Raw genomic sequence first — 14,679 nt, 5'->3', positions numbered from 1 at the left:
AACTAAGCAAATTTGCAGATTTCCCAAACACATCCATACATGACAGTGTGATATTAGAAGATACCTGAAATTAACTAATATAAAGTAAATGCTTTGTACATTACCCATTTGCTACATAGAAAATGAGGAAGATTGTCAATGGGTTAATTTTAGGGAGAAAAATTACTGTTTTGAAATAAAATACAAAGATTACTACCATATTTTATTCTCAATAACATTCAATTTGGGAGTATCCTCTTGCATTTAAATATAAGGAAATGATGTCAGGAGCTGACCTATTATTTTCAAAGACAAAGGTTATTGCACACAAAATAAATTACTTTTTCTAGTTTACATGTTCAATTCAAATTATTTTAATGAATTAACTAACACTCTTTATAGTTTCCTGAAATGTATATGTTTAAAGTTTTTAGCAAAAGTAACCCTGCATGTAGTTAAGCTGCCTTAAGCGGACGTCTGTGGATGCTACTCCTATTTCCTTTATCCTCACTTAGGAAGGATATTTGGTCACACATACTCCTACACACACAGCTCAGTTATTCACTATGTTCTCGGACTCTTCTTTCCATCTCCCATCTATTTTTTTTATTATTATTCCAGGTCTCTTCCCCTTCCTTCCTTCCTTCCCACCCACTCAACTCAACCACCCACTGAAATCCTGAGTTTTGTTCTTAGGTAGTTTTTCAAAATTAACATCCCCCCCCCCCCCCCCCCGTTTCCCTTCAGAAATACTTCTGCAAGCCTCCTTATTCCTCCTTGGAGACCACTTGCTCACCTCAGCTCTGCAATCATTCTCCAACCTCTACTTACCCCTACAGAGGTTTAGACCATTTCTTGCACTTCCATTTCCCTCTCTGTAACAAAATATTTCTTTGGAGGGGGCAGCCAAGAATACCAAGAAGTAAATTCTGAAAACCAGTGCAGTAACAGGGCTTTGAATTAGATGAGTAATTTTGCAAAGCTTTGCTAATACTAAAGTGCACTATGGTGAACGCCTAGCTGATTGTATTTTCATTTGTAATGAGGAAGTACTGCCAAGAGTTTCAATCAAGCTTACGTATAACAGCCCACATTACCTAAGATTCCATACTATTACAGAGCTCTTCTGAATGACCCTGATAATTAGGATGTGAAGTTTGAATCTGTGTGTGTGTCTGTAGACTCCAGCAAGCACATCATAATAAGAACAAAGTAAGGCAATATATAAGGTGTCCCCAAAATGTATACATACATTTTGAATAATTATAAAGGCAGTGTTTATTAAAATACATTTTAGTTTCAAAATTGAGCTATCACTTATTAAAGTGTGTGTACATTTTTTGTGGACACCCTGTATAAAAAGTAATGTTATATCCAACAATTTTTAAAAAGATTCTTGTAAGAAATTAAAGAAATATGAAAAATGCATGTCTAATAATTTCACTTTTTATTTTTTAATTTTATTGTTTAAGGTATTACAAATATTAGTACATATGTCTTTAATTTCATGTTTTAAAAAGTGAAATCAGATGGTTTCTATTTAATTTGAAAAGTAAATTTGCATTATTAATCTTTACATGCAGCAACATAAACAATGTTATTCATTAGTTTGATAAATATTTACTAAACACCAACCATGAGCCAAACACAGTACAACATAAATTATCAATAAAGCCTTGATTTGCAACTTACCATGGGCCATGCGATGGAACCAATAGTAGCCAAGGTCAACTCCTAAGAAAGTTAAATACCAAGTCCATGGAGAATCCCAAGGCAAAATGATGAGCCTGTAGTTCTCCCAGATATAAATGTAGCTGGTCAGTTCAATGCTCCTGAAAAACAATCTGGAAAAATAAGATGAACAAGCAATGATTATACCACATTTTAGATGCAAAATTATGCTAAAACATTTTAATTATATTTAAAAATTAATATGGTCGTGTGTAAAAATATAATCCTTCCCCCTTTTTGATTATTCACTCCATCGTGTCTTTTAAGAGGCTCAATTTTCCTGGTATCAAAATGACTCACATAATAATGTTTCCTTGTTTGGATTCCCAATTTCATGGAACTTAGGATGTCATTCACTTTTTATGTCTCCTAAGATGCTTTTCTTGGAACCCATAAACATAAACATGACACAACTTTGACTTGCTTTCTGTACTTGTCATTTCTAAGTCTTATCACAATAGGATGTTTTTTAAAGGAAGTTACTATAAAAGTAGAAATTATAAATAGCATATTTTAAAAGGTGTCTGAAAATCACCTATGCCTTAAAATATGTTACTCCCATCATATTTCCCTTTAATTGAAGGTGCTTCTGCTAACAATTCTTTCTTCCTCTCTACTATCTCCTTCCTCTCTCTCTCTCTCTCTCTCTCTCTCTCTCTCTCTCTCTCTCTCAATGGTTTTTAGATGTCATTCTTAATATTTCAAACTGGATATTCATAGCATTTCAATATTTCTTGTTGTAATATAAAATACAGCTCTTATGGTATAAGGGAATAACCTTCCCTTAGAAATAAAGTACACAGTATATGAACTGAGTTAAAATAAACAATTGTTTTTAAAACCCAGACAACAGAATGTGTCTTGCCACCCATTGTACCAAGCTGTAAATTATAAATTCTTATTTTAAGAACATTCAAAAAGTACACAAAATAAACTTCAATTTTATAAAGTGTGATAATTGTTTTCTTTAAATTACTGTGATCAAATTTAAGATCAGACTCAAGATAAATATTCCATTTATTCTTTTAAAAATTTGATGGAAATTACTTTTCTTTCATATTTGTCATTTATGTGTAAAATGAACTGATAATTCTACCTCATAACATTTATTTATAAAACATGAACAAGCGATAAAATTCTTAAATATTCTATTTTAAATAGAAGTTGAAGAAGTAGCTTAAATTAGTATATTGTTAAAATTCACCATTTTAATAGTATTTCCCTTTATACAGTCACCTTCTTTGATTTAGCATGATACTGGCCCTTTTGAAGACTAAGTGTTTAATTTTAATGTACTTTTCATTTAATTATGATATTATTTTAATTATTAGTTACTGACATTAAAATTGCCACGTTTTGTATGTTTCTATCATTTAATCTGTAAAATAAAACAGTAGGTTACTTTACAACAGCAATTAATATAAATAATAGAAATGCCAAAATGCCTACACTTTTTATCTAAAACCCAATTTTCAATTGGAATTATTTTTAGTTTGTAAAATGGCCCTTGTACCCATTTTACAATAAGATGGGTAAGAAGATGCCCAAGAAAGAGAAAAGACCACTTCAGGTTGGTAGATGGTAAATTTAACAAGCATGAAAACTTACAACTGCAAGACAAGTAAATCTCCACACCATCCCACCAGAATCTTTAAAGGGTTTGGTGCCAGATTACTGCAATTAAGTGAGTCATAACCTTTTTTTGCTGATGGAGGATCTTGCCTTCAATTTCTTTACAAAATAAATGCAACACCTGTGAGGTTCAATAAAGTGAATTTCAGTAAAATTAGGTATGTCTGTGTAAAGGCTTTAACTAGGTTTAGTCACGTATTCAATCCAGATGGTCTCAACAACACCTCACTCTCTCTCTCTCTCTCAAGGCTACATCCTGAAACAGCTGCTGATACAGGACTCGGAGGCAGAACATACATTTCAAGGACAGGAGATGAGGTTAAGAAGCTCTCAATTGTCCAGGTCCAGTTGATGGGCAAGCCAGCATTCCTCTCGATGACCTTCAGCAATTATATGGTTGGAAAGAACATTTTTGTCCCTGAGTGTGGGTTTTGATCCAAAGGAACTACCTGCCCAGAATTCCTCTCACAACCTGGGCCATATTCTGGATATTCCACAATCCCCTGTCCAATGGTCCAAGCCAGTTTACAATACCTGCTTGGGCCTGGCTCCTAGTCCAGTCCTTCAGAAGGCTGAGCTGTGCAAGTGTGCAAACTCCTAGACATGACTAGGCAGTCAAGAGCATCTATTTTTGGTCATGTAGTCAGAGCTGGATAAGCAATCTGGGATGTCCACCACACATGTGTATGGGGTCCCTTACAAGACAGGGGCCCCCACACTCTTCTGGAAATCTAAGGAATCTAAATGTAAACCTTGTCTTTGAGTTTGTTATATAGGTTATTTGTCAAAGTAGGGGGTGGAGAAGTAGAACAAATTTTATTTTAAAACATGTAGCTTGGTTGGTAACTTTTATATTTAGATTAAGCTTCTCAGGTGTCATTATTGACATTTGGACAACTTAATTCTTTTTTTATATATATAAATAACAAAAGGGTTTGCTGCTTCTTTTTTTAAAAATATATTTTGTTGAGATACTACAGAGAGGAAGAGAAAGGGATAGAGTTAGAAACATCAATGAGAGAGAAACATCAATCAGCTGCCTCTTGCACTTCCCCTACTGGTATATGCCCTTGGCCAGAAATGAACCCGGGACCTTTTAGTCCGCAGGCCCATGCTCTAGAGATCTGTGCTATGAAAAGTGCTACCCGAATTATGAAATCTTAAAATTGTTTCCTGGATAAAAATGGTAACTAATGACAATTTTATATGGTTCAGTCTAATAATTTCTTTAAAACAAGGATTTTAAACCTTGACACTATTGTCATTTAGACCAGATAATTCTTCTTTTTTTTTTTAAACATATTTTTATTAATTTTAGGGAGGGAGAGAGAGATAGATGCTGATGAGAATCATTGCTTGGCTGCCTCCTACATGCTCCCCACTGGGGATTGAGCCCACAACCTGGGCATGTACCCTTGACCGGAATCGAACCTGGGACCCTTGAGTCTGCAGGATGATGCTCTATCCACTGAGCCAAACCGGCTAGGGTGAGGCCAGATAATTATTTGTTGTGAAGGCCTGTCCTGTGAATTGTAGGCTGTTTAGCTGCATACCAGACCTCTATTTACTAGATAAGCGTAGCACAGCCCTCTCCCAAGTTGTGGCAACAAAAGGCCCAAATATCTGGGGGATGAGGGAATTAGGGGGACAAAATTTCCCCAGTTGATACCCTAAAAAAAAGGCTGATCCAGAAAGAAAAATTAAAATTGAGAAAATACAACAGAAAATTGAAATAACCTACAGCTTTTTACATAAGCTTTAGCACAGGCTGTCAAAACTGATCCATTCATGGATTCGTTCAATAAATTTATATTAAGAGCTTACTGGGTGCCAGGAACAGCACAAGTCAGGGAGGACATGTAAGTGAACGGAACAAATATTGGTATAATCACCAGCCTCATTAAATACCCCAACAGTTCAGAATCTTTGTGTGGAGGTTTTTAAAGTTACTGTCTCTTTTGTCAGTTCAGGTCACAAATGAAACAGATTTTAAGACACGGAGTCTTTATTAAACAAAGACCCTGCCTGCATTTGAAATACTTTTTTTTTTTTTTTTCCTGTATAGGTACCCGATCTTGAGCAGACACCCAGTTTATCACTTTGTCAACTTACTTATTAAGGTTGACACAAATCGAGCTGAAATATACCTGGCATCCTACAGTAATGGCTTCCCCCCCCCCACACACACACACTTTAGCAAGAAGCCAAACTTTCTTCAAGGTGAAGGGAAAGAGGGGAGAGAAGCTATGAGAATTAAATTCCCTGTTTTCTATCAGCAAGATGAAAATTATCTTCCATCAGAAACGGAGGGGGGTGGGGGGGAGAGGAAAAAAACAAAAGCAGCCAGGGACTGCCCACAATCCAGCAAAGGATACAGCTGAGAAAGGATTATCAAGCTCTGGAAAGCCCTTGGTTGCAGGAAATAGCACCTACATTTTCAAAAATGTTCCCACCAGACCTTGAATCATCAACCAAAGTGCCTTCCTCTTTCTTTTTTAAATCCCTTCTTTTCTCCCAGTCCCAACCCCCAGCATATGACTCTGCACTCTGGAATTCAAACTTCAACTTTGTGAACCCCATCCTGTGGGAAGTGAAATATGTAATATGTATGTAAATACGAGCTTACTGTATTGTGTGGAGATGGAATATTGGGAAGTTCAGGGACTTTGAATAACTAAATACTATATCCCTTTTACTCACTAAATTTGAATACAAGACCACAAAATGTTCAAATTATAAGAAGACATTAGAATTCTCTAACCAACAATCTGTAATAGAGGTTTCCTTTTCATTGTCCTATTTTTTTTTTTTTCCATAAATTACCCCCCAAAGAACAAATTTCTCTTGGATCTGAGGTTGGTCTTTTGGAAAATGAGAAGTAGCTAATTCTTTATGTGTTTATATAACATTTTCTCTCAACACTAGAAATGTGTCCTGTCAATATTTAGTTACTATAAAATCTGGTGAGGTGCTAAATTGCTCTTCCATATGATCCTGCATTTTTAAAAATATAAAGGTAATTTTATAATGTTTAGAGTTTTAACTAATAAGTTAGAATGAATATCATTTGGCACAGAGATTACTAATTAAAGCTAATTAGTTATGACAGCCATCTTGGCTTGAATGTAGAATGGAAAGGTAGTGTTGGGCAAGTCATTCCCTCTTTCAGGTCTGAGGGCATTAGGCTGCATAGACAATAAATTTATCTTGATCTCAAATACTTTTATGCTTTAATCATTAATCAAGCAAATGAAATTTGATGCTCTCATTGCAAACTTAAAATTTCAAAGCAACTTGCAGCATTATGAATTATGTCCCCTTGTACTCACAGACATCTGCCAATTTATACTATTTCATAACTGTTATTAGAGCTGTGTGCACTGTCCGATTTGGCCAGATTATGCAAAGTTGAAAAAAAAAGTTTTAGTTCTAATAATCTTGTCCCATAAATCATAAAATAAATCAATATTTAAATGAGATTACTATAAATATTCTTAGGAGCTCCAGGGAATTATAAATAAATAAATATATTTACATTATAGAAATATTTGTTTTATGAGAAATTTTGTTATTTATTAATTTCAAAACCTTTTAAACATAGCTCAGGAACTTGCACTGTTTATCTGTAAAGCTGCTGCCACTTTTGCTCCATCTAGTGGAACATTAATATTTGCTCAGTGTTTACAAAATATATATAACCTCTACCTTCTGCAGACAGATAACATTTGTACTACTATAACTTACTATAAAATGGCATTACACTTATGAAACAATTATTTAATTTCATTTTACTACAACCACAAAATGATAGACTTTTATATACACAATATGGTAGATTTTGAAGTAAATTTGCTGCACTTTTTCAAGAAGTAAATTACTTCAAGTAATTCAGTTACTCTACTGAATTAGCACACAAATCCGGGCTAATAAACACCAGGTAGTTTATATTCACAAGGAATGATTATTCTAACAGCAATCTCTGAAAGTACACAGATAACAATAAACTCTATTTATAAGGTTTCTAAGTTAAAAGTTTAGAAGAATTGAGGTGTTTTCCCTAGCAAATATAATTAACAAACCTGCAAGTTTTAAAATTTTATTTTCTCTACTAGGGGATGTTCTTTTAATAATTTTCTAGGTTAATAAATTTGTTACTATCAATATTAAGTATTATTATTAATATTACACAAGTACATATATCTCTGATTGTGCACAAAGAATAACTGTTTAAATTCACTCATTTGTTAAAAGTCTGATGTTGCCACAGGCAGTATTATCTCTGACCCTAAAGTCTAGTATAAAAACCCAAAATATAATTTTTCTTTATTCTCCTGCCCCACCCTAAGGAGTCAAAAGTATTTCAAAGAAGTTTAATTTCCTCCTCTTTAAAATTTTTTTTTTTTTTTTGAAATTTTCTTGTCAGGAATGGAAAATTCCAGGGCAGTCATGGTAGTAAAACTGCATATGTACCATTGAACATTGCCCAGCTAACTCCATACTGAAATTTGGCAGGGACCCATATGTATTAAAAGTGGAGAGTCCCCAACTTACTTGAAAATTTACCTACTTAAATTATCCCTCCAACCTATTGCAATTTGATTTATAATCCGCTGTTTCAACAGAATAAATGAACCCATTAAAAACAAACATACTGTAAATATTTATATCGGGAATAAAATTTCTCTGGGGAGGATGCAATTTATGGAAGCAGAAACATTGGAAGGAAGTAACAAATTGAGGTCCTGGTTTTCTAATGAAGGATTGGAAATTGAGTTCTGCTTAAAGAAGCAGGGGAGGGGGGAAGGATGTGATTATTTTTCACTCGTTAGCATTTAAGTCAGTAGCAGGATTATTCACAAGTTTTGAATAGGTTTAATAAAAATAGATTTTGTAAAAATGTTGCTAGTAAAATGTTAAGTTTAATTTTTTTTAAGCCACATATGCAAATGACTGATAGAAAGGCAGATTATCTGTGTGTGATACACTGGGTTTAACTATAATAAGAAAAAATGTTTGTCTGTAACTTCAAGACTGGATTCTGATTAGGAGGGTTGCTCATGGATTCCAGAAAAGCAAAACAGATGCAGTCCTGCCCAGAACCCGGTTCTTGGGACAGATGGACTTTTATTACACACGATGGTCTGTTTGACAAGCTTGTAAATAAGATATAATCTTGTCTATGATTACTATTTTCCCTGACATAAAGATTTGAAAGGCACAGCATGCCGTTTTCTCTATCAATATGGTACGCACGCTACTAATCTCCAAGATATTTCACATTTTATGTAACAATAAAATGGAGATCCTCAAATAAACATTGTTTTTCCTCTAAGTCTGCATACAGCATTTCTATTACATGAAGAGCAAAGTGGAAAAATATGTTCAGGGTTTCACTTTGATTCCCACAGCTTCTCTAGTGGGAGGCTACATGCCTATTTGGAATTATTATCCAAAGTGTAATTCCTCTCAAATGAATTAACAAATGGTATACTACCATTTTTCTTGCAATCATGTATTTAAAGGACACAGCAAGCCACCGTTGCTCCTGTGGAAAATGAAATTAGTCCCTCGGAGAGGATACAGCCAGTGCCGTGTTAGCCTAACCTTCAGCTGTTAATGATTTGTGCAAGGATTCCCCTTGATGCTGAGGCTTCAACTGAAATATTGTTTTAAGAGTTTCCGTTAAATCCTCTTTCTCCTCTTTTGCCGAGGGATGGATCCGAGTGGGTTCTGAAGACCAGCTTTCCTCTCTGCTTACATCTGTGTGATTTTAATATCAACAAAATAAACAAAAATATCTTAAAATTTTATTTTCAGATCATTTGCTTTGCCGAGATCCTTTAGACAAAAGACTACGATAGGTAAAAATCCACTGTAAAAATTATAAAACTGTATACATTTCATAATTTAGAATTGCTGTTCACACCTACCAGAAAAAGAAGCCATTTGCTGACCTCATTCAAAATACAACTATAGAAAAATATGCTCCAGATTCAAGTTCACAACCTTTTACCTTTCTTTCAAAGGGCATCAGAGCTTGTGTTAGCTTGAGGAGTGTAATAGATAGTAGAATGTGAAGGAAAAGAATTACACCTCTCTCTCTCTCATCCTATCTCTTCTCCTCATCTTCCTTATATTTTAGGGATTTGATTTTTAGCAAAAATATATTTCTGGTTCTTACATATCCTGTTAAAACTCTGTACTATCTTAAAAGCACACTGCTGAACAGAATTATAGTACTACTGAGGATGCAATTCATATTTCCAGTAGTTGCAATGTTATGATAAGAGAAAAAATCAAATTTCACTCTGACCAAAGTCAGTCTTGAAAAAGTAAAAGAAATGTTAAAGCATTCATTCAAATTGATGTCTCCTGGAGTGTTTAATAAATCCATTTCAACTCAACAGAATATGTGATCCATAATTGCACCTGCAAGGTATTTCTCAGTTACCAATTTATTTTCAAATTTCTAAAATTAAACACTTAACTTTCTCAGAATAAACTACAATAACCAAATGTACGTATCCTTTAAGTATGCTGGATTATTTTCTTGTTCAATTCTATTCAAGGGAGAGATAAAATATTACCAGTATGTATAATTATAAATTCTTATTTAGGGTACTCTGGGGATTAACTGAAAATAACTTGAGATAGAGCCTCAGTTTGTGAAACAATGTGCAACCATGAAAGAAATTTGATTTTTAGGTTTACTTCCTCTCTAGACAATTTTATGCAATTGTATGAAATGATCTCACCTTTTCTCATACATCTTTAAGTTTTCATTTTATTTTATTTTTTAAAATCCACCTTGGTTTCCCACTGGGCGGTTCATGGAAACATTCCTAAGTAATGAACACTGGTCAGAAGTAAAGCTCTTAAAACAGTAAAAGCAGCAATGGGTGGGAAGTAGGAATGAGAACATTCATCAACAACACAAAGCTAATGCTTCTAAGGCAATCTTCCCTCATCCTCTGCCTCTTGAGTAATCCTCATGGGTTTCTCCTCTACACACATTATAATTTTCTTTTTCTAAAAAGTAGTAGGTGTGGGGGTCCAGAATGAGTCACCCAAGTGTTTCCCGGTGGTATGTAGATTGTTTTGAGCTAAAGTCAGCTTGAGTTGCAAGCTCAAGAGAAACTTACTCCCTCGCCCCCTGTATACCTCCTAGAATTTGAATTAGATGTCTTGCCCATAACAAATTATCAGAAACTTTTTTTTTACCTACCTATAGAGCAGGATAAATTGCTATTTGTTAAGGTTCTGTTCTTCTTCTGATCTTTCAATGATACTTTGAAGCCTCTAAGGCACCCCACCTCATCCTTAGCACGGGATATCTTCAATCCTTATGTTTCCTTTATGTATCTGAACCTCTAGTGCACATGTGTCAAACACAAGGCCCGCGGGCCAAATCCATCCCGCCAGGCCTTGCAATGTGGCCCACACTGCGCTGTCATCACTGCACTCCGCTGCGTTTCCATCACAATGACAGTTTATGACTGTTCAGTAAACCATTCGGCCTGCGATTTAGGCTGGATTTTAGATTTTGGCCCCTTCTCTGATTGAGTTCGACACCCCTACTCTAGTGCATGTGGGTCTCTCTTTCACATGTGGGGTGTTACCATACATATGTATGTATTGAATTTGTTTTTTCCTCTTGCTAACCTGTCTCCTGTCTGCTTAATTACTAGGCCAGGCAGAAGAACCTAAGTAGAGGAAAGTTTGTTCCTCCCCTACATAGGTCATTTTACTGTTGTTTTGTCCCCTCATCATCCAATTTCATCATTAATATACACCGTGAGAATAATAGATGACTTTTTATATAAAAAAAAAGTTCAGGTTTCAAACATTATTCCAGGCAAATGAATTAATACTATGAAAGAAAGAACAAATCTTTCTCTCAAGTTGCATGCAAGTTAGCAGGAAGAGCTGGGAGCAAAACAGGTGAGATAATGCCATGAGACAATTCTGTGAGCAGAGTAAGTACAAGATTCCATGGGTCCATAAATGAAGTGGTGTCTAATGTAGGGTTGGAAGGCAAATATGATTTGCGGAAGAGCATGATCCTTCAGGTAAGTCTAGGAGTTCACCACTTTCTAAGCAGAGGGAAACACGTGTGACTTCTGGGCAATGGCAAGAAATAGAGTATAGAAGGATCAAACACTGCAAAAGGGCGAAAGCCAATAAAGGGTCCACAAGCAAAAATGGGCAGACCAAGATTTCCATAGATCAGGGAAGGGACTCACACATTATCCTCAGGCAAAATGGAACCTGTAAAGAGTTTCCACCAGATTCACATTATGAAAGTGTTTGGCTGCAAATGGGATAGGCCAATAGATGCCACTTAGAGACCACTGTAGTGATCCAGTTTTATGGGATTTTGACTGGGGAGTGTCTGCATATCATATTTCTATAGTAACTCAAATAAAACATATTCTATGGACACAAAATTAAAGGAGGCACCAATTAGCTCAGTAATCAAGGTAAATAATATTGTATTTAGAGCTGTCTTTCGTAATGAATGAAAAGAAATATCTATAATGGGCAAAATATCAACATTTTATATAATGACAGTAACTGAACTCTTTGGAGACATATGTGCAAATAAATTCATTTCCCATCATATTTGAGAATTTCAGTTGATTCCTTCAGTGTTGCTAACCAACTAATTCACCTTGGAAGCTGAGATAGAACACCAGCTGATATGGACGTTAGTGCATCATCCAAACGCCCTGGGGGCTTCCCTTTGCGGATCCAGCTGACAACTAGTTCCAGCAGCATCAAGGAAATGAAATATGGAGTTGCCTGGAAAGAAAATCGCAGAAAGGAGATGCTATTGTGCTCAGTCTGAAATTCTCTCACATTTCATCATTAGTCATTCCAGAAGTGGCAGTTCCAGAGTGACATTTCATAGAAAGAGAAGGTATGCATCTTTCCTAGAGGATGATTTTTCTCCTAAAAAATGAATTTGATTATTTCAGACATATATAAAACAGTTGCTCCATTCTATCAACTAATTTGGAAATAAAATATAAACAAATGCAACCTGATAATTGCACCAAGAAAATGAGAGTAGGAGGGATATGTTACAAATTACCGTATTTTTCGGACCATAAGACGCACTTTTTTTCCCCCAGAAGTGAGGGGAAAAAGTCCCTGCGTCTTATGGTCCAAATATAGCCTACACATATACTTTAAAAAAAAAGTTTTTTTACTTGCCCGGCTCTGTGTGGTCTCTGTGTGCTTGCCCTGCTCTAAAATGGTTCTAAATGCTGCTGTTTACTTTACAGGGTTGATTACATGTGTTTATGACTGTGATGTTGGGTTTTAATGCACATAAAATATTTTAGGACACTATTTGTTTCAGAATCTTTTTTTCTTCATTTCCCTTCTCTAAAAACTGGTGCGTCTTATGGTCCGGAGCGTGTTATGGTCCGAAAAATACGGTAGATCTAATTTTAAAATAAGTGCAAAAATCTCATCTATTGTACATATGACTAAGCTAGACTACTTTAAAAGGTATTCCTTAAAGATGTACACACGTCTAGATTTTCATATTAGTATTACAGGAATGACAAAAGTTGAAACTGTAAGAACAAAGAATATTCTTCTGAGTATTTCTAAGAATGAGGTCATTTTAAGTGTTTGAAATATCACTCAAGTTTTATTTGTTCAGCTTTATTTTTACTTTATATAATAGATGTTTTTAGGTGTCACTACCAATGACCAAATATTGGACTAGATTTGGTATTACAATATAAAAAAAAAAAGAATGATATTTTATGCATAACCCATGGACACAGATCATAGGGTGGTAAAGGTCTGGGGCAGCAGGCCAAAATAGTAGAGGTCAATGGGGGGGGAGGAAAGTGGGGAGGACATACATAATATTTTCAACAATAAATATTTTTTAAATATTGATTTTAAGGACATAAATATCACATTTTTTTCTTAAAAAAACAAAACCAAAAAACAGAAAGTATGAGTAATATCAAATCCTGAAAAAGAATGATGGGTTTCATTCATTTGGAAGCTGACTGTGAGTTTTAAATCTTCAAAAAATAAACTCCCAAGAACATATTCTCTGATGTCATTTTTTTCTCTTCTATTTCTGGTCTGAACCAGTAAGTGTTATAGGAACAACTCTGACAGGGTGGGGAACCTCAGTATTCAAGTTCTAATTCTGGATATTTCCATTTCCAATCATAGCCAGGAACCAAAAGTGAAAAGTGCCTCTAAACACTTCAGAGTTTCAAATAAAACTTGATTCAAGTTCAAAGTTAGGAAGTCAGAGTTGGACTCAGTCAGCTATGTATCCATTCTACAGAACTATACTCTACCAAATTAAAGAGGAAACAGTTTCTGGGAGGTAGCAGACAAGTTTACCCTTTGAAAACAAAATTGTCACAAAGTTTACTGATAACAGCTTCTATCAGCTAAATGTGTAATGTCCCTGTGTCCAGGAAAACTTTAAAAGCTTCTGTTGTATTCTGGAGTGACATACCATGGAAAGGAGTTTAATAGAAGATGGTTGTGGATATTATATAGAAATTCAGTTCAAATAGAAATTCTCCTTTTGCTCCATGTCTTTATGAAATGGAGTTAATTTTACTAGAATTTCATAATTTGAAAAGTGAAAGTAAACGAAACCTCAAGATGTGTTTGACTTCTTAAGAAAAAGAAGAGCAGCCTTTTTCTAGAGAGTCTCACCTGTTTTACATAATCAGGCACCTCTTCCAGGGTTTGGAATGACGTTTCATTGGGCTTCATCACGTAAAACATCATGCGGATTCCCTGGGAAAGGGAAACATCCTCTTGGGCTTCTGGGTTTTTCATCTCTGCCTTGCTCTGCTTCCCAGCTGGAGAATATTTGTGATTCGGTGGTTTAAGCCAGAGGCTGGACAAAGAGGACAAGACGTGCTTCACAGAACAAGCCCTTTGTCAGAGCACGGCTGGAAACAAAACTCCGCAGAGACGGAACACACAGCAGGTCCTGTGCAGAGACAGGAAAATACTGGGATCAAGAACCAGTGCAAAGTTCAGTGGGCCCGGTCCCAGGAACCCGGCTTGTGGGGGAGGAAGAGGGTGAGCCTGCCCAAACCAAAGATAAACAGTGGAGTTTGGCTCTAGGTGGAGAACTGATGGAAACAAGATAAACAAGCAAAAGAAAAGCACAGATACCTTCTTGAAAAGGGGAAGAAAAAAAAGGGTTAACAAGTGAAAGTTCACTCTGAAAAAGTGGGCAGAAACTGAAGACTCAAATCCCATGAAGAAAATTCTTTTTCTTTTCTCTCTCCCTTTTGCAATTCCCAAGGGGTTCAAGTTTGTAACCTCCCCTCA

The 14,679-nt window shown here is 35.4% G+C and overlaps 1 protein-coding gene across 1 annotated transcript in view; it reads right to left on the bottom strand.

Moving 5' to 3' along the window:
- AGMO (alkylglycerol monooxygenase) overlaps positions 1-14,361 on the bottom strand; it is a 257,909-nt gene extending 243,548 nt beyond the window's left edge. Inside the window, exons 1-3 of the mRNA XM_036429286.2 lie at positions 14,050-14,361; positions 12,014-12,144; positions 1,672-1,823 (exon numbers count right to left, since the gene is read on the bottom strand). Of these exons, the coding sequence (XP_036285179.1) occupies positions 1,672-1,823; positions 12,014-12,144; positions 14,050-14,175 (409 nt within the window). The 5' untranslated portion in view covers positions 14,176-14,361. The remainder of the gene's footprint in view (positions 1-1,671; positions 1,824-12,013; positions 12,145-14,049) is intronic.
- Positions 14,362-14,679: the final 318 nt, after the last annotated feature.

Source organism: Pipistrellus kuhlii, unplaced genomic scaffold (genome assembly GCF_014108245.1).
Source record: "Pipistrellus kuhlii isolate mPipKuh1 unplaced genomic scaffold, mPipKuh1.p scaffold_m20_p_10, whole genome shotgun sequence".
In the NCBI taxonomy this organism is placed as follows: domain Eukaryota; kingdom Metazoa; phylum Chordata; class Mammalia; order Chiroptera; family Vespertilionidae; genus Pipistrellus; species Pipistrellus kuhlii.
The sequence above is the reverse complement of the archived record's forward strand: the minus strand, read 5'-3'. Positions and strand labels throughout refer to the sequence as shown.